This window comes from Mus caroli, unplaced genomic scaffold (genome assembly GCF_978045245.1).
Source record: "Mus caroli unplaced genomic scaffold, Mus_caroli_1 scaffold_18, whole genome shotgun sequence".
In the NCBI taxonomy this organism is placed as follows: Eukaryota; Metazoa; Chordata; class Mammalia; order Rodentia; family Muridae; genus Mus; species Mus caroli.
In genome coordinates, this window is record NW_028227273.1 from 9,372,801 (window position 1) to 9,395,271 (window position 22,471).

At 41.9% G+C, this 22,471-nt stretch overlaps 1 protein-coding gene across 6 annotated transcripts in view; it reads right to left on the bottom strand.

The window, feature by feature from the left end:
* Positions 1-22,471, bottom strand: part of Camkmt (calmodulin-lysine N-methyltransferase) — a 372,590-nt gene that overhangs the window by 22,188 nt on the left and 327,931 nt on the right. For all 6 annotated transcript variants that reach the window (XM_085832973.1, XM_085832975.1, XM_085832976.1 and 3 more), the window contains one exon: positions 5,216-5,290. In XM_085832973.1, the coding sequence (XP_085689099.1) occupies positions 5,216-5,290 (75 nt within the window). The remainder of the gene's footprint in view (positions 1-5,215; positions 5,291-22,471) is intronic.

The following is a 22,471-nucleotide window of genomic DNA, read 5'->3' on the forward strand; positions in this document are numbered from 1 at the left end:
TGGGACTATGTCTTTTTCTAGACACTCCACCTCATTCTTTAGAGAGGTGAGATAATCTCTGCAGTTTGCTATTGTTGGCAGGCTGACTGTGTGGGTTACGTAGGCCTCCAAGAGACCTACATAAGACCTCTGGCTGGCTGGATACGCAGCAGCTCAGCAAAGGACTGTTCTTGATTTATTTCTGCTCTCCCTAAGAGCTGGTGAGACTGAGGGGAAAGGGACGAACAGCACACGCGCTGCCGCCAGCTGAGCCCCCGGCGTGCCCTTACAAAGCGCTCTCCCCACTGTGCGTTCAAAATGGTGACAAAGAGGTTAACATCAGAGCAAACTGCAAAGTGCAGCTTTAACACCCGGAACGCACGCGTTCCGAACACAGTCATTTCAAAGGTAATGGCATCTACCCCATCGTTCCAAATCAAATTTCCCAAAAGTAATTCTTGTAGTCCTCTGAAAGATCTTTATTCCAAGCAAGCTCACTTTTCTACTTAGCTTCGATGCAGAATTCATAACGCTTTGTGGGGTACGTCATATGAGCAATTTCAATGTGCTTTAGTGGGAGTGATATGTAATCTCCTGAAAATTCACCCCTTAAATAAGTCCTAATGGCTCGGAGAACAGCAGTAGCTTAAGTGGATCTATTTAAAAAGGCTGAGTGGGTCAGTGATGGGGATGGAGGTACCTTCTAACTCACCCTTCAGTTACAGATCAAAATACCCTGACAGTCCAGTTTGGCCGTTAAATCAATCTCTCTCTCTCTCTCTCTCTCTCTCTCTCTCTCTCTCTCTCTCACGCACACACCTCTAGGCCATTGCCTGTGGTAGCAACAATTGCTTTGTTCCATTGATCTGAATCAGATATTCTGACAAAGGAGAGGTGAATCCGTCTCCTCATCTCCTTAAGAATCTCAGCTGTACGCAGAGCCTGGAGCTCCTACAGTCCCTCTCCTCCAGAAATTCATTCAGACAGAGCGTCAGGATGCGACCCTTTTTGTCGGTCTGCACAGAGAGGGAGACTCCTATGCAGTCTTCCCGGTGAGATGCAATGCATTAGATTTTACTTTCTTTTTTCTTTCTTTCGGTTATTTATTTATTTTTTGGTTTTTTGTTGTTTGTTTTGTTTTGTTTGTTTGTTTTTCGAGACAGGGTTTCTCTGTATAGCCCTGGCTGTCCTGGAACTCACTCTGTAGACCAGGCTGGCCTCGAACTCAGAAATCCGCCTGCCTCTGCCTTCCGAGTACTTTCATGGAGAGACAGCCTCTCTTGGCATTCAGGAACCTATTTTGAAGGATGTTCTAACCTCACTTGGCTCTGCCCCTTTAGTTGTGAAATTCTGGGTTCTTCAGGGATTACCACAGAGACTCAGACTTCCCGGGTGAATGCATTGGAGCTGAGCCCTTTCCAGGGGCAGGGCTGCTGAGCTGTGCACAGGCTGCCCGTCACCGCAGTAGCTGGAAGACCAGGAACTTTTAGAGAACATGGCATTTGCCTTTTGAGGGAGGGGGGAAAAATAAACCTTTCTCACAAAAACAACTTAAAAGCCAGAACATTTCTTCATCATTTGGAAACAAAAACAACGGGGGAAAGGGAGCAGCCTGTAGTATGTGACCGGTATAAACAGGCCTAGAGCACAGTCAAGGGGGCCTGCCAAGGCAGGTAGGATGACAGGCCGGACCAGGACCTGTTCCCACTCCTCTCCCAAGCCTGCAGCTTCAGATACACAGACCCACTAACAGCCCTGTGCATCCAGTCAGGCAGCAGGTAGCTTTGCGGGCGTGCTTTCTGAGCCTGTGACAATTCAAACTCACAAAGCCACTTCCATATTTGCAGAACTACAACAAACTGGAGAGCCATCAAATGGGTAAAGATAAATGAACACAGTCCTTGGGTTGAAAGAAAAAAAAAAATCTTACGTCCAGACTCTTAGAAGCAGAGCCTGGAAAGGCGGGCTAAGAATTAGCAAGTGCTTGCTCTTCCTGAAACAGCAAGGGCGGGCTGGACTACATTCCCGCAGAACAGAATGCTTTTATTAACCTTAACAGCGAATAAGTCAATGGAGGAACTTAATAGGCAGGCTTCCCCTACCCCTGTTGTTGAATATTCTAATATTTTGATGTTTGTCAATAGCTCCCCCCTTTTTTTGTAGGTGTGGCTGTACCTCCACGTTTCGCTCGGCTTATTTCAAAGTTGACATTTTACAAGTTATTCAGGAACTGTTGAACCATGAAACTATTTTTCATTGTCAAAAATGCTGAATGGTGAAATAATGACTAGCTTTCACAGTTTGCCTCTTTATTTTATAATGTAGCTGAGTGACTAAATTTGGATCGGGACGAAGGGACTGTCTCCTCTGGGAAATGAGTTATTCCCCCCCACCCCCACTGCCCACAGGTTTATGAGCATTTGAATGTAAATATAGGAATACGTGAATGATTTAAGAACATAAACATATCACCGCTTGCCATAATCACGTGCATTTTCCTTGAAGCACAGTGTGGGTTTGGAACAGGCTTGTGAATGGAGCTTGTTTTCATGTAAATGAGATCCAGAAGTGCCACTGGTTAGCCATTCAGCAAATCAGACAATGCCACCCTCGCTGGAAATGCTTCAGTAAGAATTTAATCCATGTACCTAATATTCACACTTCAGCTCATGCCTCCTCTTCCTGTGGCCCACTCCAGATCCCATTCACGGACGGTGATAAAGGGTGGCGTGAGACTTAACGTGATCTATTTAAGTGTGGCGCTGCTTTCTGCCATGGAATACTTTGGGTTTCAGCTTGGGGGCAGCGTCCACAGAGAGCTTTTTTCTACCCCTTTGCGACATCCTAAATAATTCAGCACACCCCACTTGCCCCACAGAGCCAGCATCCATGTAATAACTCCTGTGGGACAGCACCAAACCGAGTGGGTGTAAGGGACGCGTGGAACCCCGCACTTCACTGCCGGATGACGGCGCGGAGATTGCACATCACTGTACTTTCCAGGTGTCTAAGCAGCTTGCCCATCTCCCTGCACATGAAGAGAGACCATTTCCAAAGCATTTCTTTTGGAAATACTATCACCGGCACCGTAAGAGTAGCTTTAATGTTTTACATTTACAAATGGGAAATTACAGACGGGCTGACATTCTGGCACTTATAACACCAGGGGGAAAAAAACTTAACCATCGATTCATGCATAGAAAAAGCCATTTATAAAATGAAGCCTCGGGCGTTTACTTCATTTGAATCCATAAATAATTCTTCCATGGCTACCAGATGTGTGTGTGTGTGTAAGACTGTATTGTGTTATATATCTGTAATGAGAGCCTTCGACCAAATATGTACCTTGTTTATCAATTCTATAAGACCCTGTTGTTGGGGAGGTGGGAGGGGAAGGTATTTTTTTAAACACATTGTGCAGCTATTTTTAACCTAACTGAGAACATTAATCAGGAGGAGCTTAACTCCTGTTTCCTCCGCTGGTTCCTCTGGTACAAACGGGATGACACGGGGTGGGTGTCCACGGCACCAACATGACAAAGCCAGGCTGTGCTGATATTCGTGTGCAGGAGGATTTAACTGTAAATCTCCCGGCCAGACCCACCTCTCCCTCATCATCAGAGCCCACTGAGTGACCTGCATCTGAACCTTCACGAAGACTCTGCCCTGGTCCCTCTTCCCGCTGCTCTCTGAGCTGACTCTCTTGCTTAATCTGATCTAATCCTGTCTGAAGTCTCTTCTTCATCTGTGCAATGAGACCTGGAGGACCCTTTCTCATACTGGGAGAGGAAAGGCATTTACTGAGTTACTTGGTAGAGCATGTGGACTGAGCTCTGTTTTGCTTAGATGGGGGAGTGACAACACACTTGGAGGCATGTTATCAACGATCAGCCAGAAATCTAGGCTTCCCCCATATTTGGAAAAGGGTGTGTGGGGGGGAAGGGGGGGTCAGCATCAGTGCAAGGAAACCAATGTGGCCCTGGAAAACTGGGAACTCTCAGCTAAATTAGAACAAAAATATTTACTGTTCACTGCAAAGCGCATGCATGCACGTACACCCACACACACACACACACACACACACACACACACACACACCAAACAGAAAATAACAGTAGTCATAATGGGAGAAGAAGGAGTGGATTAGGAAAAAAAAAAAAAAAAACCAAAGGTAATCTCAGTGACTTTGGTGGGAAAGTTGTACACTGGAAATTGCCTTTAAACAATGAGAAGGTTACATCCTGGAAAATGTGTGCGCTTTCCTCCAGCTGAAGTCTGCTCTGGGTCCTGGATCTTGGGCTTCGGTTCATCCATGTAACATACGGTCAGCATGTGTACTTGTTTTCAGATCTAAAGTAATCATCATCATGGAGGAACTACACCTAAGATCTTCCTCTCAACAAGCAGAATGCCTGCCTGTTCATGGCCCACGGTTTCCATACACTGAACTAATTACTCAGACTGAATGAAGAAATACATCACAGTAGTGGAAACAATTACAAAGGTCCACGCATATTTATCCTGTAACGTGGGACCCAACTTCCATTTACAAATATGTAACATAGATTGGGCTAAGGCGTAAGACAAAATGTGTAGGGTAAATTTGTTTTCTTAAAAATCAGATACCTGACAGAGGTGGGCATAAGAATAAAATGTGATGGTGTGGGTTTTTTTTTGTGTGTGTGTGTGTTCAGTATGACTAAATATCAGCTTCCAGGGCACTGAAACCATTAGCTGTCAAATACATTTTAAGAAAGGCTACTTCCCCCAAGATATTCCACAGCTATGTTTATCTGCAAGAGCGTACATATGTGTGCACACACGTATATTCCCTCATATCGATAGTCAGATCTCTCCCAAGAAGTAAGCTAATTGAGCTGTTTGTGTTGATAAACTCCTTTTTCTCCAGACCGTTCCTCTCTGAGCCGTAATTATTTGCAATTTGCCTAAGTCCTCCATTTACTGATACGTCAAGCATGAAACAGAGGCAATTCCAGGGGATGGAAATGCTCCTGAAAGGCAATCTTTGGGAAATAATGTGGTAGAAGTTACTGTGTGATAGGAGACTACCTCCTAACTGTCACATGGAGATGAATATTAATTTGGTGAGGTGAAGGTGGTTTTTGTGCTTCATTTGTTGACTTGGCTTAGCCATCAGCAAAGCACTGCGGCCCAATTACTCCAGAGAAGCTATTTTTTCCCCCTAACAGGAGTTTTGTGATTTTTATGTACTTACCAGTCAGCACACATAACAATGTCAAAATGTCCTTCCAGTTGAGAGACGTCTGTCTCATTATCCCATCGTAAAACGCTTGAGGAGAAAAAAGATTTTAAAAATTATACTTAGGGTATTTTTTTTTAAACTTTTGATTTTGAGCTATTAACATTATTTTCTTGTGGCACTTGGAATTATTTAAAAGGTATATACAAATTATTTCAAAAGATATAATAAAAAAATCCTAGGATGTAGCTGTCTTCTATATTTTATTTTGTCTTTAAATACAGAAGAGGAAGAATTCTCTACTGAAATAGGAGAGTTGGGTTTTTGCTAGGTTTTAGAGGTTTTTGTAGACAAAGTATATACCCTTATCTCAGGGGATAGAATGATCCCTGCCCCTTCCCACAATGGTGGAAAAGTGACATCAAAACGTTCTCCATCTGACTGGAATAAGAGTTTATAAAGAAATAGGAATTTATAAAAAAAATAAATAAGTCATGTGAGATTTACCGTGTCCCTATCTTGCCTGCTACTGTCAGTCACATTTCTTACTGATGCAATGACGGATGTGGCTTGAAGGGACCCACCCTTCTGCATGTGGAAGTCCTCAGGCCTTTACTACTCTCTAGAACTCCTCTCTACAAAAGTCTCCAAGAGGAGGCTCACTCAGATAGGAAACCTCGAGTCAGTAGCAATAGCTGACAGCATGCGCTGGAGAACTCCAGCAATGCATGCGAAGCCAGCCGTGCTCTGTGCTCCCTTCAGATCAGGGCTGTGATGTTAATAATAAATAAATAATTATAATAAAGCATTTCTAAGGGTGTTTCTCCCATACACCAAAACTGTGATGTGTTATTTTTTTTTTTAAGATTTATTTACTTACTATGTATACAGTATTCTGCCTGCATGTATGCCTGCAGGCCAGAAGAGGACAAAAGATCTCATTGCAGATGGCTGTGAGCCACCATGTGGGTGCTGGGAATTGAACTCAGGACCTCTGGAAGAGCAGCCTGTGCCCTTAACCTCTGAGTCATCTCTCCAGCCCCCCTGTGCTACAATTCTATAACTGGTTTCTACTTTGACTCTTTAGAGATGGACTGAGTGATCATACCTGACCTGCACAATTATATTGGCTTACTTGGGTGGAGTTCTCATTTCTTCTGTCTTTCCAGAGGCGAAGTCATGTTTGAGTGCAAAAAAACCCGATACTTAACCTGGTCAGTCCAAAAATTCCTTTCATACACGTCGTCGTCATCGTCGGATACACACAGTAATGACATTGTTAAGGTGGAGAAGATCAAATCCACCCATTCATCACCAAGCAGGCCAAGGGCCAGATGGTCACTCAGTCTTCTGGCTCACACTGACTGAGCACCTACTGTGTGCTGTGTGTCAGGCCCTGTGCCGAGCTCCATCCAGCCTTGCCACTACAGAGGCAAGCCATCCAGACAGGCCAGGGAAGGCTTAGGGGGGAAAAGGCTACCTCGTGTGATCCAGGGGCAAGCTTTACACACTACTCTTGTGTTCTTCTACTTCTAGGACCACTACCATACATGGACACACACGTGCACACACACACATGCACACATGCACATGCACACACTGCACACATGCACACACAAGCACACGAACGAACGATACACTTCAGCTATGGGAGAAGGACCAGATTATTTTCTTTAATGTTTGTGTCTGATTTGCTGTAGACCCATGATTTTTGCAAACATCAGTACAAATTCAAGGACAATTGAGGTTACAAAGGAGGAAAAAGCGAAAACTAGGCCACCAACTGGAGGAAGCAGGGGTGAGAACCCAGCTACCCAGAGGAAAAGACAGGAGGGTCACAAGGACAGGGCATGTCAGGGCAACTCAGCAAGACCCTCTCTCAGGTTTAAAGGAGTGAGGGGAGAACTTGAGATGTTACCTCCTTGGCAGAGTCTTCACCATACATAGAGCCCTGGGTTCACTCCTTAGTGTGCCAAAGAGCAAGGACAAGAACAACTCAAAGGGATTCAATGCCCACTGACTGCTACACTTGTTTTTAATTTCTAAATGTTTACTTTCAGCTTCTAAGCATAGCTTCTTTAGAGAGAGAGAGAGAGAGAGAGAGAGAGAGAGAGAGAGAGAGAGAGATTGATTTTATGTATGTGAGTACACTGTTGCTGTCTTCAGACACACCAGAAGAGGGCATCGGATCTGCATTACAGATGGTTGTGAGCCACCATGTGGTTGCTGGGAATCGAACTCAGAACCTCCGGAAGAGCAGTCAGTGCTCTGAACCGCTGAGCCATCTCTCCAGCCCTAAGCATGGCCTCTTGCACAGGCAATGTAGAACCTGGCTCTCGTCCTTACTCAGCTCTGAGCAAGCCCTGCTCCAGATACTGTCAATAACCCTCAGTCACTGCCCGACTGCCCTTCCTGTCTTTCCCAGCTTACTTGAGGGTGTTTTCCTGTCCTCGTCTCTGTCTACAGTCTCCTGGTCCTGTTAACATGACACTGCCATCCTTCTCGAACGTCTACTTTCTAGTCCAGCTCACACTCCAATTTAGTCCAACCCTTGGGCACATTCTCAACTCCCTTGCCTCCGCCTTCCTTAGAGTTGCCACACAGCTCAGTGACTAGTCCAGTCTGCCCTGGGTGCCTGAATGTGGCTACAACACACACTCCCTTGCCTGGCTCACACCTATTCTAAACTGTCACCCACTCTCACCTGAATTATTTCAGCCTTTTAATTTGTCTCCCTGCTTCCACCTACCTCCCTACATCTCTGCCCAAGGAAGCATCCAGATTGTTCAAACATATATTAGATCAGGCCAGGCATGGTAGCACACACTTTTAATCCCAGCATTCCAGAGGTGGAGGCAGGTGGATCTCTGTGAGTGCAAAATCAGTTTAATCTACATAGTTAGAACTACATATACCTTGTCTCAAAACACACACACATGCACATTTGTGCACACCACATACACACACACACACACACTCAGAAAACACCCCATATATTAGATCAGAAACTTTGTCTAGCTCCCTGAGATAGTAGACACCCAGGACCAGACCCCATGTCATCAGGCCTGCTGGTCTCACCTCCTGTACCCTCTCTCTTTTCTGCTGTACTCTAGTTACAATGTCTTTCCTATGGATGCTTTAAGGCACCAGCACACTTCTGCCCTAGAGTCTCCACGCTGGCTTCTGGCTCTGACCAAGAACTTCGCCTCCAGATATCCACGTGGCTCACATTCACACCTCCAACTCTTTGTTCAAGTGTCATATTTTTATAGGACAGCCTTCCTTAACCATCTTCTTTAAAATCATTGTCATATCTTTTGGCTACAGCGTTAGAAACCCTTTATCTTATTCCCTGGGTTTTCTCTAGCAGCAGTTAACCTTCACTGTGTGCTATGTAGCTAAATCACTGTTTTTGTTTATTCTCTTTCCCCTCTGTAGCATAGCCATCCTAAGAATGTTGTCTTAGTGTTCTATTGCTGTGAAAAGACACCATGCCCAAGGTAACTCTTATGAAAGAAAGTATTTAAGTGTGGGCTGGCTTACAGTTTCAGAAGATTAGTCCCTCAGCATCGTGGTGGGGAGCATGATAATCAAGAGCATGGTGGCAGGCATGGTGCTAGAGAAGTAGTGAAGGGCTACATCCTGACCCACAGAGAGATCAGGAGACACAGGGCTTGGCTTGGGCTTTTGCAACCTCCAACAAGCCCACACCTCCTATTCCTCCTAATCCTTTCAAAAGGTTCCATTTCCTTCTGATGGAAGCATTCACATACAGCAGGCAGACCATAAAACCTCAGAATTCACAATGCCGGCAGAGTCCTCAGAAGGATCTTTCTTACCTCAGAAGTGGGAAATAATAAACCCTAGCGGAAATGCTGATCTGCTGGTATGAAGCAAATTTTAAAAACAAGATCCCAAACTAAGGAATGGTTGCCATGTGACATAACAACATCCCAGAATGAAACTCAAAAAATCTTTACAGGAACACAAAAGCACTCAGATCCCCACAAGTTAAAATTCAAAATGCTCAGTATGTAATCAAAGATTGCTAGAGAGAGGAAAAAAAAAACCCACATTGGAATTCAACCTAAAATTGACAGAGCTATCAGACAATCAAGAAGGGCATTGATAACTGTATCGTATTAGCCTTAATGCATTTCAAATGTGGTATTGAAGCATTGTTGGTTTCTAAAATTTTTCTAAAATTGTAGAGATGAAAATAGAATATATGAGGAAAAAAACAAACTAAAGTCAATCAACAAGAGATGAGAAGTTTCAGAGGAAAAGATGAAAGAATCTGAAGACATAGCAATAAAAGCTACCCAGAAGGGAGCTGACAAGATGACCTGGTAGAAGAAGGCACTTACTGCCAAGCCTGACGATCTGAGTTTGATTCCAGAACCCACAAGGTAGAAGGAGAGAACTGACGCTCCCAAGTTGACTAGCCTCTGAGTAGGCAGGTGCACACTTAGATATACATTTTGAAAACAGATTTATTTATTTTATTTATATGACTATACTGTAGCTGTCTTCAGACACACCAGAAGAGGGCATCTGATCCCATTACAGATGGTTGTGAGCCACTATGTGGGTGCTGAGAATTGAACTAGGTAGGACCTCTGGAAGAGCAGTCAGTTCTCTTAACCACTGAAACATCTCTCCAGCCTCCAGATATACAAGCTATTCAAAATAAAATATACAAAGAAAAGTTTTTTTTTTTTAAATTCAATGCAAGCAAACTAGGGGGACAAATTTAAGTGATTTACTATTTGAATTATTATTTTTTTAATTCTAATTTTTTTTATTATTTTCTTTATTTACATTTCAAATGTTATCTCCATTCCTATTTTCCTCTCTGAAAATCCCCTAACCTCTCCCCCCTCCCCCCTCCCCCTGCTCCCCAACCTACCCACTCCTGCTTCTTGGCCCTGACATTCCCCTATACTGGGGCATAGAACCTTCATAAGACCAATTGCCTCTCCTCCCACTGATGACTGACTAGGTCATCCTCTGATACATATGCAGCTAGAGCCACAAGTCCCACCATGTGCTTTCTTTGATTGGTGGTTTAGTGCCAGGGGGCTCTGAAGGTACTGGTTAGTTCATATTATTGTTCCTCCTATGGGGCTGCAAACCCCTTCAGCTCCTCGGGTATTTTCTCTAGCTCCTTCATTGGAGACCCTGTGCTCCATCCAATGGATGATTGTGAGCATCCACTTCTGTATTTGCCAGGCACTGGCAGAGCCTCTCAGGAGACAGCTATATCAGGCTCCTGTCAGTAAAATCTTGTTGTCATCTGCAATAGTGACTGGGTTTGATGGTTGTTTATGGTATGGAACCCCAGGTGGGGCAGTCTCTGGATGGTCATTCCTTCAGTCTCTGCTCCGTACTTTGCCTCTGTAACTCCTTCCATGGATATTTTGTTCCCCCATCTAAGAAGAATCAAAGTATCTATGCTTTGGTCTTCCTTCTTCTTCAGTTTCATGTGTTTTGCAAATTGTATCTTGGGTATTCTGAGCTTCTGGGCTAATATCCACTTATCAATGAGTGCATGTCATGTGTGTTCTTTTGTGATTAGGTTACCTCACTCAAGATGATATCCTCCACATCCATCCATTTGTCTAAGAATTTCATAAATTCATTGTTTTTAATAGCTGCATAGTACTCCATTGTGTAAATGTACTACATTTTCTGTATCCATTCCTCTGTTGAGGGACATCTGGGTTCTTTCCAGTTTCTGGCTATTTTAAATAAGGCTGCTATGAACATAATGGAGCATGTGTCCTTATTACATGTTGAAGCATCTTCTGGGTATATGCCCAGGAGTGGTATTGCTAGATCTTCCAGTAGTACTTTTGTCCAATTTTCTGTGGAACTGTCAAACTGATTTCCAGAGTGGTTGTACCAACTGACACTCCACCAGCAATGAAGGACTGTTCATCTTTCTCCACATCCTCGCCAGCATCTGCTGTCACCTGTGTTTTTTATCTTAGCCATTCTGACTGGTGTAAGGTAGAATCTCAGGGTTGTTTTGATTTACATTTCCCTGATGATTAAGGATGTTGAATTTTTTTTTAGGTGCTTCTCAGCCATTCGGTATCCCTCAGTTGAAAATTCTTTGTTTAGCTCTGTACCTCATTTTTTAATAGGGTTACTTGGTTCCCTGGAGTCTCACTTCTGGAGTTCTTTGTATATATTAGATATTAGCCCCCTATAAGATTTAGAATGGCTAAAGATTTTTTCCCAATCTGTTGTCTTTTTGTCTCATTGACAGTGTCCTTTGCCTTACAGAAGCTTTGCAATTTTATGAGGTCCCATTTGCTGATTCTTGATCTTACAGCACAAGCCATTGGTGTTCTGTTCAGAAATTTTTCCCCTGTGCCCATAACTTCGAGGCTCTTCCCCACTTTCTCCTCTAAAAGTTTCAGTGTCTCTGGTTTTATGTGGAGTTCCTTGATCCACTTGAACTTGAGCTTTGTACAAGGAGATAAGAATGGATCAATTTGCATGCCTCTACATGCTGACTGCCAGTTGAGCCAGCACCATTTCTTGAAAATGATGTCTTTTCCACGGGATGGTTTTAGCTCCTTTGTCAAAGATCAAGTGACCATAGGTGGGTGGGTTCATTTCTGTGTCTTCAATTCTATTCCACTGATCTGTCTGTCACTGTATCAGTACCATGTAGTTTTTATCACAATTGCTCTGGAGTACAGCTTGAAGTCAGGGATGGTGATTCCATCAGAGGTTCTTTTATTGTTGAGAATAGTTTTTGCTATCCTAGGTTTTTTTTTGTTTTTCTAGATGAATTTGCAAATTGCCCTTTCTAACTCTGTGAAGAATTGAGTTGGAATTTTGATGGGGATTGCATTGAATCTGTAGATTGCTTTTGGCAAGATAGCCATTTTTACTATATTAATCCTGCCAATCCATGAGCATGGGAGATCTTTCCATCTTTTGAGATCTTCTTCAATTTCTTTCTTCAGAGACTTGAAGTTCTTATCATGCAGATCTTTCACTTCCTTAGTTAGAGTCACACCAAGGTATTTAATATTATTTGTGACTGTTGTGAAGGGTGTTGTTTCCCTAATTTCTTTCTCATCCTGTTTATCCTTTGTGTAGAGAAAGGCCACTGATTTGTTTGAGTTAATTTTATATCCAGCTACTTCACCGAAGCTGTTTATCAGGTTTAGGAGTTCTCTGGTGGAATTTTTGGGGTTACTTATATATACTATCATATCATCTGCAAAAAGTGATACTTTGACTTCTCCCTTTCCAATTTTTATCTCTTTTATCTCCTTTTGTTGTCGAATTGCTCTGGCTAGGACTGCAAGTACTATATTGAATAGGTAGGGAGAAAGTGAGCAGCCTTGTCTAGTCCCTGATTTTAGAGGGATTGCTTCAAGTTTCTCTCCATTTAGTTTGATGTTGGCTACTGGTTTGCTGTAGATTGCTTTTATCATGTTTAGGTATTGGTCTTGAATTCCTGATCTTTCAAAGACTTTTTATCATGAATGGGTGTTAGATTTTGTCAAATGCTTTCTCAGCATCTAATGAGATGATCATGTGGTTTTTGTCTTTGTTTATATAGTGGATTACGTTGATGGATTTCCATATATTGAACCATTCCTGCATCCCAGGGATGAAGCCTATTTGATCATGATGGATGATTGCTTTAATGTGTTCTTGGATTTGGTTTGCAAGAATTTTATTGAGTATTTTTGCACCAACATTCATGAGGGAAATTGGTCTGAATTTCTCTTTCTTTGTTGGGTCTTTGTGTGGTTTAGGTATCAGAGTAATTGTGGCTTCATAGAACAAATTGGGTAGAATACCTTCTGTTTCTATTTTGTGGAATAGTATGAGGAGAATTAAATTTAGGTCTTCTTTGAAGGTCTGATAGAACTCTGCACTAAACCTATCTGGTCCTGGGCTTTTTTCAGTTGGGAGATTATTAATGACTGTTTCTACTTCTTTAGGGGAGATGGGACTGTTTAGATAATCTGATCCTAATTTAACTTTGGTACCTGGCATCTGTCTAGAAAATTGTCCATTTCATCCAGGTTTTCCAGACTTCTTGAGTATAGGCTTTTATAGTAGGATCTGATAATTTTTTTTTTTTTTTTTGGATTTCTGCAGATTCTGTTATGTCTCCCTTTTCATTTCTGATTTTGTTAATTAGGATACTGTCCCTGTGCCCTCTACTTAGTCTGGTAAAGGGTTTATCTATCTTGTTGATTTTCTCAAAGGACCAGCTCCTGGCTTGGTTGATTCTTTGTATAGTTCTTTTTGTTTTCACTTGGTTGATTTCAGCCCCGAGTTTGATTATTTCCTGCTTCCTACTTCTCTTGGGTAAATTTGCTTCCTTTTGTTCTAGAGCTTTTAGGTGTGCTGTCAAGCTGCTAGTGCATACTCTCTCCAGTTGTGTTTTTTTTTTTTTTTTGGCCGGGGGAGAGGGGGGAGACACTCAGAGCTATGAGTTTTCCTCTTAGGACTGCTTTCATTGTGTCCCATAAGTTTGGGTATGTTGTGTCTTCATTTTCATTAAACTCTAAAAAGACTTTAGTTTCTTTATTTCTTTCTTGACCAAGTTATCATTGATTACAGTGTTCTTCAGTTTCCACGTGTATGTGGGCTTTCTATTATTTATGTTGTTATTGAAAATCAGCCTTAGTCTGTGGGGATCTGATAGGATGCATGGGATTATTCCAATAATTTTGTATCCATTGAGGCCTGTTTTGTGAATGATTATATGGTCAGTTTTGGAGAAGGTATCCTGAGGTGATGAGAAGAAGGTATATCTTTTTGTTTTAGGATAAAATGTTCTATAGATATCTGTTAAATCCATTTGTTCCATAACTTCTGTTACTTTCACTGTGTCCCTGTTTAGTTTCTGTTTCCAGGATCTGTTTATTGATGAAAGTGGTGTGTTGAACTCTCCTCTTATTATTGTGTGAGGTGCAATGTGTGCTTTGAGCTTTACTAAAGTTTCCTTAATGAATGTGGCTGCCCTTGCATTTGGAGCATAGATGTTCAGAATTGAGAGTTCATTTTAGTAGATTTTACCTTTGATTAGTATGAAGTGTCCCTCCTTGTCTTTTTTGATAACTTTAGGTTGAAAGTCGATTTTACTCAATATTAGAATGGCTACTCCAGCTTGTTTCTTCAGACCATTTGCTTGGAAAATTGCTTTCCAGCCTTTCTCTGAGGTAGTGTCTGTCTTTGTCCCTGAGGTGGGTTTTCTATATGCAGCAAAATGTTGGGTCCTGTTTGTGTAGCCAGTCTGTTAGTCTATGTCTTTTTATTGGGGAATTGAGTCCATTGATATTAAAAGATATTAAGGAAAAGTAATTGTTGCTTCCTATTATTTTTGTTGTTAGAGTTGGGATTCTGTTCTTGTGGCTGTCTTCTTTTAGGTTTGTTGAAGGTTTACTTTATGCTTTTTCTAGGGTATAGTTTCTCTCTGAGTTTTCCCCTTATTTTCCTTTGAAGGGCTGGATTCGTGGAAAATATTGTATGAATTTGGTTTTTGTCATGGAATACTTTGGTTTCTCCATCTATGGTAATTGAGAGTTTTGCTGGGTATAGTAGCCTGGGTTGGCATTTGTGTTCTCTTAGGGTCTGTATGACATCTGTCCAGGATCTTCTGGCTTTCATAGACTCTGGTGAGAAGCCTGGTACAATTCTGATAGGTCTGACTTTATATGTTACTTGACCTTTCTCCCTCACTGCCTTTAATATTCTATCTTTATTTAGTGCATTTGGTGTTTTGAATATTATGTGTCAGGAGGAATTTCTTTTCTGTTCCAGTCTATTTGGAGTTCTTTAGGCTTTTTGTATATTCATGGGCATCTCTTTCTTTAGGTTAGGGAAGTTTTCTTCTACAATTTTGTTGAAGATATTTACTGGCCCTTTAAGTTCATAATCTTCATTCTTATCTATACCTATTATCCGTAGGTTTGGTCTTCTCATTGTGTCCTGGATTTCCTGGATATTTTGAGAGTTAGGATCTTTTTGCACTTTGCATTTTCTTTGATTGTTGTGTCCATGTTTTCTATGGAATCTTCTGCACCTGAGATTCTCTCTTCCATCTCTTGTATTCTGTTGGTGATGCTTACATTTATGGCTCCTGATTTCTTTCCTAGGTTTTCTATCTCCAGATTTGTCTCCCTTTGTGATTTCTTTATTGTTTCTACTTCCATTTTTAGATCCTGGATGTTTTTGTTCAATTCCTTCACCTGTTTGGTTGTGTTTTCCTTTAAGGAATTTTTGTGTTTACTCTTTAAGGGCTTCTACCTGTTTAGCTGTATTTCTTTAAGGCAGTTATTAATGTCCTTCTTGGAATCCTCTACCAGCATCATGAGATAATATTTTAAATCCGAATCTTGCTTTTCTTGTGTGTTGGGGTATACAGGAGTCACTGAGGTGGGAGTACTGGGTTCTGATGATGCCAAGTAGTCTTGGTTTCTGTTGGTAAGATCCTTGCATTTGCCTTTTGCCATCTGGAAATCTCTGGTGTTAGATGTTCTAGCTGTCTCTGGCTGGAACTTGTTCCTCCTGTGAGTCTGAAAGCCTGTGTCCGCACTCCTGGGAGACCAGCTCTCTCCTGGGAAGACCAGTGCACAGAGGACTGAGGATCAGTTCCACCTCCCAGCAAGTAGTAGGACCACGTCACAGGTAAGGAACATGAGAGAAATTCGAGTCATGCCGTGACCAAAATGACTGAGAGAAGCGTGAATTAAAAAGTTCCCAGAGGAAAAACGAGCATCCCATGCACAGATGAGAGGATGGGGTCAGAGGGGTCATGGCTCTGGTGCCTGGGAAGGACAGAGACATCAACTCATTTACCTAGAATCATCGCATCAGTGGAGATATACTTCAGAGGAAGAGGGAAGAAGTGCTTTTGCATATTATGGTGGCTTGAATATGCTTGGTCCATGGGAAGTGCTACTATTAGGAGGTGGTCTTGTTGGAGGAAATGTGCCACTATGTAGGCAGGCTTTGAGGGCTCCAAGTGTTCAAACTCTGCCCAGTGAGGAAGATTGAGTATTCTCCTGATTGCCCTCAAAACAAGATGTAGAACTCTCATCTCCTTCTTCAGCCCCACATCTGCCTGGATGCTGCCATGCTTCCCACCTTAATGATAATGGACTGAACCTCCAAACCTGCAAGCCAACCCTAATTAAATATTGTCCTTTGTAAGAGTTGCCTCCGTCATGGCGTTTCCTCACAGCAATGGAAACCCTAATGCAGACAGATATTTAAAACAACAACAACAAGAACAAGCTGAAAGAACTTACCACCACCAGTTGTGTACTCCCCCAAAATGTCAAAGAAAATCCTTTAGGCAGAAGAAAACAGGTACATGGAAATACGTGGCTACATAAAGGAATGGTGGGGACCAAGAATAATAATTCTACAGCTAAATATGTATGTCTAAACCTTCTTAAATTAGGAATACTAAGTATTATGAGATTTGTAACATGCATAAACAAGTAAAACATAAACTGAGAGCATAAGATGTGGGAGGAGAAGGGCAATATCCTTCTATGTGGGTTTACACCAACTCGCAGGGTTGAGGACAGATTTAATGAGTTAAAGGGGTATATGACAGGGGCTGAGAAGAGGACTCAGTGGGTAAAATGACTGCTGTGCAAGCATGAAGACCCCAGTTTGAATCCCCAGCACCCACATAGAAGGTGGATGTGATGGCAGCATGCGCCTGTAACCCCAGCACTGCAGGGATCACTAGCCAGTCAGTGGAGCTAAAATGACAAAGTCAGGTTCAGTGGGAGACCTTGCCTCCAAGAATAAGCTGAGAGAGTGGTGGAGAACATGGCACGCTGTCGTCAACCTCTGGTCACCAACATCTACACGGGCCAGCCCCATCTCCCCAGAAACACACCATACCATTTAAAGTAGGGATAAGAGGAACAAAGCAAAGCTACAGTTAACAAGACAACATAATTGATCAAGCTAGGACAGAACACACCAAGCCAATGGGAGGTGGGAGAAGATGAGGAGGAGGAACAGAGACGAGGAGACAAACCGTAAAAAGTAAGACCACAAATTCAAACCGAACCATACCAGCCATTGTGTTAGATGAGCACACCTGAATACATGGGTTAAACAATAGAAGATCAGACTAAATACAAAATCCAGCCAGGCTAGGCAGTGCAGGCCTGTAATCCTATTCAAGAGGCAGAGGCAGGAAGATCACACATTTGAAGCTAGCCTGGGAAACCCAGCAAGTCCCTATCTCAAAAATTAAAATGAGCTTGGAGATACAGCTCAGTTGTAGAGCATTGGGCTCTGGATCCAGCCCTGGTACTCCAAAAAAGATAAAGAACAAAACAAATCAAGGCCCAAGTGTACGGCTTGTATCCAAAACATTTTATACATAAAAACACAAAGAAGTTACAGGTGAAAATATGAGGAAAGAACATATGAATGCTACTCAAAAGACAGGACAGGCACTTTAACCCAGACAGTAGATCTTAGAGTAAAATCATTACTAGGGCTGAAAGAGACTGCTTCATCACGTTAAAGGGCCAGATAAGGAGGCTAGCCTTGCGCCTCTCGAGCTTATGACTGAGTGACAGAAAGCCCCACTGTATAGCACTGAAGGAACAGACAAAGCCCTGTTCCAGTCAGAGATTTTAATATCCCTCTCTCTTTAATTGGAAAGTAGGTAAAAACCTAGCAAAGGCATATATAAAGCTAAAAAAGATAGCTTTAAATGCTATAGATCATACAATTTAATTGATATTTGTAGAATACAAATATAAGTTAGTTCATTAGTAAAGATAAGAGTTCATAATTTTTAAATAGATCTACTCTAGATCATAAGTCTCAATAGGGTTAGAAGTATCAAGATATAAAAATATGATCCTTGTTGACAATGGAATTAAGTGGCTATCAACAAAAAATTAGAAATCATTATGCTATAAAATCTTAAATATTGAGAAAATAAATATTATATTTATCATATCCTAGAGCCCAAATTAAAAAAAAATCAAAGCAGAAACTGAGAAGCCCTTTGAAATGAATAAAACTGAAAATGCAGCCTGTGAAGGGTTACAGGATGCTGCACAGCACACGGGAGGAAATTAATAGCAATAAGCACCTACATTAGAAAAAAAGAAACATCAAACTAGTGAACTCTGTTTCTAGCCAATGCATCTATAAGAAAAGAGTAAATTAAACTCAACATAATCAAAGAAAGGAACTAATAAAGATCAGAAGAGAAATGAATATTACAGAAACAAAAATAATAGGGAGAAAAAAAATCAATGAAACCACACACAGGTTCTTTGAGATCAATAAAACTGATAACCCTCAGTTGGGTCAGACTGGCCGAATACCCACATAGCTGTCCATAACACACATATAAACACATAGATGAAAATGCACATTAAGTGGGGGCTTATCATAAGGAGGTAAGAAGGTTGTTTCAATATTTAAAAATTGATAAATGTAACACACAATACTAACGAAGTAGGAAGAAATAACACGTGACCAACTCGAACAGGGCAGAAAATGCATTTAATATTTCATTTAATATTTATCTGTTTCTCATGGGAAACCAAGCTCAGCAACAGAAGACTAGAAATAATTTCCTTAAAGGCCAGCAAGATGGCTCAGTGCATAGAGGAATCTCTTCCTCCATCTGAAATACATCATCCCTGAGAAACCTGCAGCTGACATTACACGTAACGGTGACGTCACACATAATGGTGACTGGCTGTACTCTTTTGCCCTGACTTCAGGAGCAAGAATGAGCCATTTCTTTCCCCCTTTCCTGACACACTGAAGAGTACAGCTAGTCCAGTAGGGCAAGAGATAAAAAGGCTTCGAAATTAGGAAGGAAGACGTCAAATTGTACTTCTTGGTAGCCAGCACAATAATCTATATAGAATATGCTGTGGAGAGCTAACAGAGCTACTAGTTACTGGTGTAGCAGGCTTGTGGGATACAAGATCAATACAAGAATCAATTGTATTTCTTTATACAGGCAACAAATACTGGAAATTGGAATTTCCAATTCTATATCATTTATAATAGCATAAAATTTCATAATAGCTTAAACATATAAGAGAGAAGTAATTCTGACAAAAGATGACAGAAATTAAATAGGACCCAAATAAATGGGGGTGATTCAAAAGGGAAGAGAATAAAATGTGTTCTGACAATTGGTTATTCATATTTTCAAAAAAATAATTTAAATCTATATCTTGCACCACATGTAGAAATTAACTCAAAATAGATCATAAATCCAAATGTAAACCTATCATTATAAAATTTGTCGATGAAAATATAGGAGAAAATCTTTGCAACCTTGCATTAGACAGAGATTCCTTAGATACACATAAGATACATGACCCATCAAAGAACAAATGGTAAATTAGATAAAAATTAAAATTAAAAACTTCTGCTCCCTGAAACGCAGTGTGAGGAGAACAAAAGGACAAGCCCCAGGCTGGGAGAAAATGTTTGCGAATCACGCCTGACACACAGTTTATACCCAGAACACACCAAGGACTCTCAGGATTTGTCAATATCAAGAAAATAAGCAACCTTACTTAAATAAAATCCTAGCAAAGCCTTTGAACAGACACTTCAACAAGATAAAGACATGGAAATTTATTCAGTGTTATTAATCATTGGGGAAATTAAAAGTAAGACCCTAATAAATCCATCATACTCTTAGAGTGGTTATAATTCAAAATATCCGTCACATGGAGAGCTGACCAGGATTCCGAGCGAATGGAAGTCCTCCAATACTGCCCACGGAAACATAAAACAGCAGCACTTTTGAAAAATCCCTTAAAAAGTCAAATAGATGCCTCTATATGATTTATTTGTTTCTATGCTAGGTACATACCCTGGAGAAAGCTCATATCCATGTATCCATTTATACACAAACTCTCAAGCTTTATCTGTAGTAGTCTCACACCAGCAACAAACCAGAGGTCCAAGGGTGAAATGATACTGTGGTTTGAATGAAAATGGCCCCACAGGTTCACAGGGAATGGCACTGTTAGGAGATGTGGCCTTTCTGGAGGAGAAAAGTGTGTCACTAGGAGGGTCGGCTTTGAGAGCTTAGGAGCTCAAGCCAGGTCTACTGGCTCACAGTCTCTCTGCTGCCTGCCTATCTGGATGTGAAATCTCAGGTCTTCCTCCAGCACCATGTCTGCTTGCACAAACCACATTTCCTGCCGTGATAACGAACTGAACCTCTGAACCTGTAAGCCCCAAGTAAATGCTTTCCCTTATAAGAGTTGCCGTGCTCATGGTGCCTCTTCAGAGCAATGGGAACCCCAGCTACCACAGATGCATAAGTCCCATGAACAACGGGGTTCAAATGAGGAGTATTGACAGAGGAGGTCCCGAGGTTCATGTATGTTATAACCAGGAGCCTGGCTGAGGTTCATGTGTTATAACCAGGGGCCTGGAGGATAATGGTTTTATGGTTGAACGTATAACATGCATTTGTAAAAATGGCTCCAACAAAGCATCTGAATTATGTCCATGTCCTTCTTATGATTCTCTTGAAACCAAAGTAAAGTCTTTGTCTCTACTTTCTTTCATTACAATGTCAAAATCTTATGTGTGTTTGAATTTTGTCACCATTTTACCTGGACCTCCCAGGGCATCCCAGGTGCCCATCCTCAGTGAACAAACGGAAGGTGGACAGCTGAAACTACCTTCCTCATCTGCTTCTCCTTCCCTACTGAAATAGTGCCGCCGCCGCCACCACCGCCCTTCCTGCATCCTGGATATTAATGCCTCTTCTTCCCTCTACACCAACTGTGCTCAAATGGACCAGGCAAGAATCTTCAGCTTGTTAAAATAGTTTGCCAGCTAGGAAAGAGATCAGGAGCCATAGATGCAAGCATCACTAACAGAATACAAGAGATAGAAGAGAGAATCGCAGGTGCAGGCGATACCACCGAAAAAACATTGGCACAACAGTCAAAGAAAATGCAAAATGGTTTGCCTTCTTTGGGGGGGGGCATATTTCCGGAGACTGCAGATGAACTGGGGAATATGCTTTATGAAGCACCAAAAGAGGTCACAGCCCCCAACACATGTCCCACCTCTCTTCTGTATACTCAGTTATCTCTTCTTCGTCGCCTGACTTGGCTTGCTTGTGCACAGCTTAACCCTTTCCCTGGGGTGGCTTCCTCTCTGCCTTTCCTTTTGTCACCAGCAGCTTGTGGGGACAGACCCTTGCTACTTTACTTCTTGCAATGTCAGCTCACCGGAAGGCCTGCAGACTACCCTCTCTCTTACATGGAACAACACTTCTACCTGGAAGCAAATGTGTCTTTCTCCATCCTGTGGCTACCACCAAGACCAACAGCATAACTGCCTGGCTCCTCCCACCACATGCTTTGCACCATCCCATTCTAGTGTTCTCATCTCCTTCCCTTTCTTCCCTTTTTTCTCCTTCCTTCCTCCCCTCTTCCTTCTTCCTCTTCTCCTTCCCCCTCCCTCCCTTTCTTCCTTTTCTTTCCTTTTTTTAGTAATTGTTTTGATTTTCTGAGAAAGTCTCGATACATATCCCAGACTAGTTGCCAACTCACTTTGTAACCAAAATTTATATATATTTTTTTGCCTCATCCATGCAAATGCTGGTATTATATGTAGCCTCCTCTTCTCCTGGCTACAAAATGATGTTTTATTCCTGTCTGTGAGTGCCTGCATGTGTGTCTGTGTGCCATGCACATCCCTGGTGCATGGGGAGGCCAGAAGAGGGCACTGGATCCTTGGAGCTGGTTGTAAGCTCTCTGTGGGTGCTGGGAATGAAACCTGGGGCCTCGGCAAGAGCATCGAGTGCTCTTAACTGCAGAGCCACCTCTCCAGCCCCATATGTTGACTTTTCATCCAGTTTGTCTGTCTTTAGCCTTTTGGAATCCACTACATATAACTAAAATTTCTTGGACACATCTTTTCTACTCCTATGTCTTTAATTATTTCCTTCCTGATTTTATACCTCAAAATCCTGCTTCGGCTGCTTTTCTTCCCTTGCCTTCCCTTGCCAAAGCGCATCTCAGTGGTTGCCTCCTCCACGAAGCATTCTCTCCCCAGCTCTGGATCTCTTTAAATTTAGTCTTACATCTTGGAAGCAGGTTTATTATCTGTCCAAATATCTTGAGCTTTGTTAAGATAGACACTTTGCTTTACTTATTTTCATATCCCCTAGGAGGCCAGAGTGACTATGGAAGTCACTAAATTATATTTTATTGCATTGAACTGAACAAGCAAATC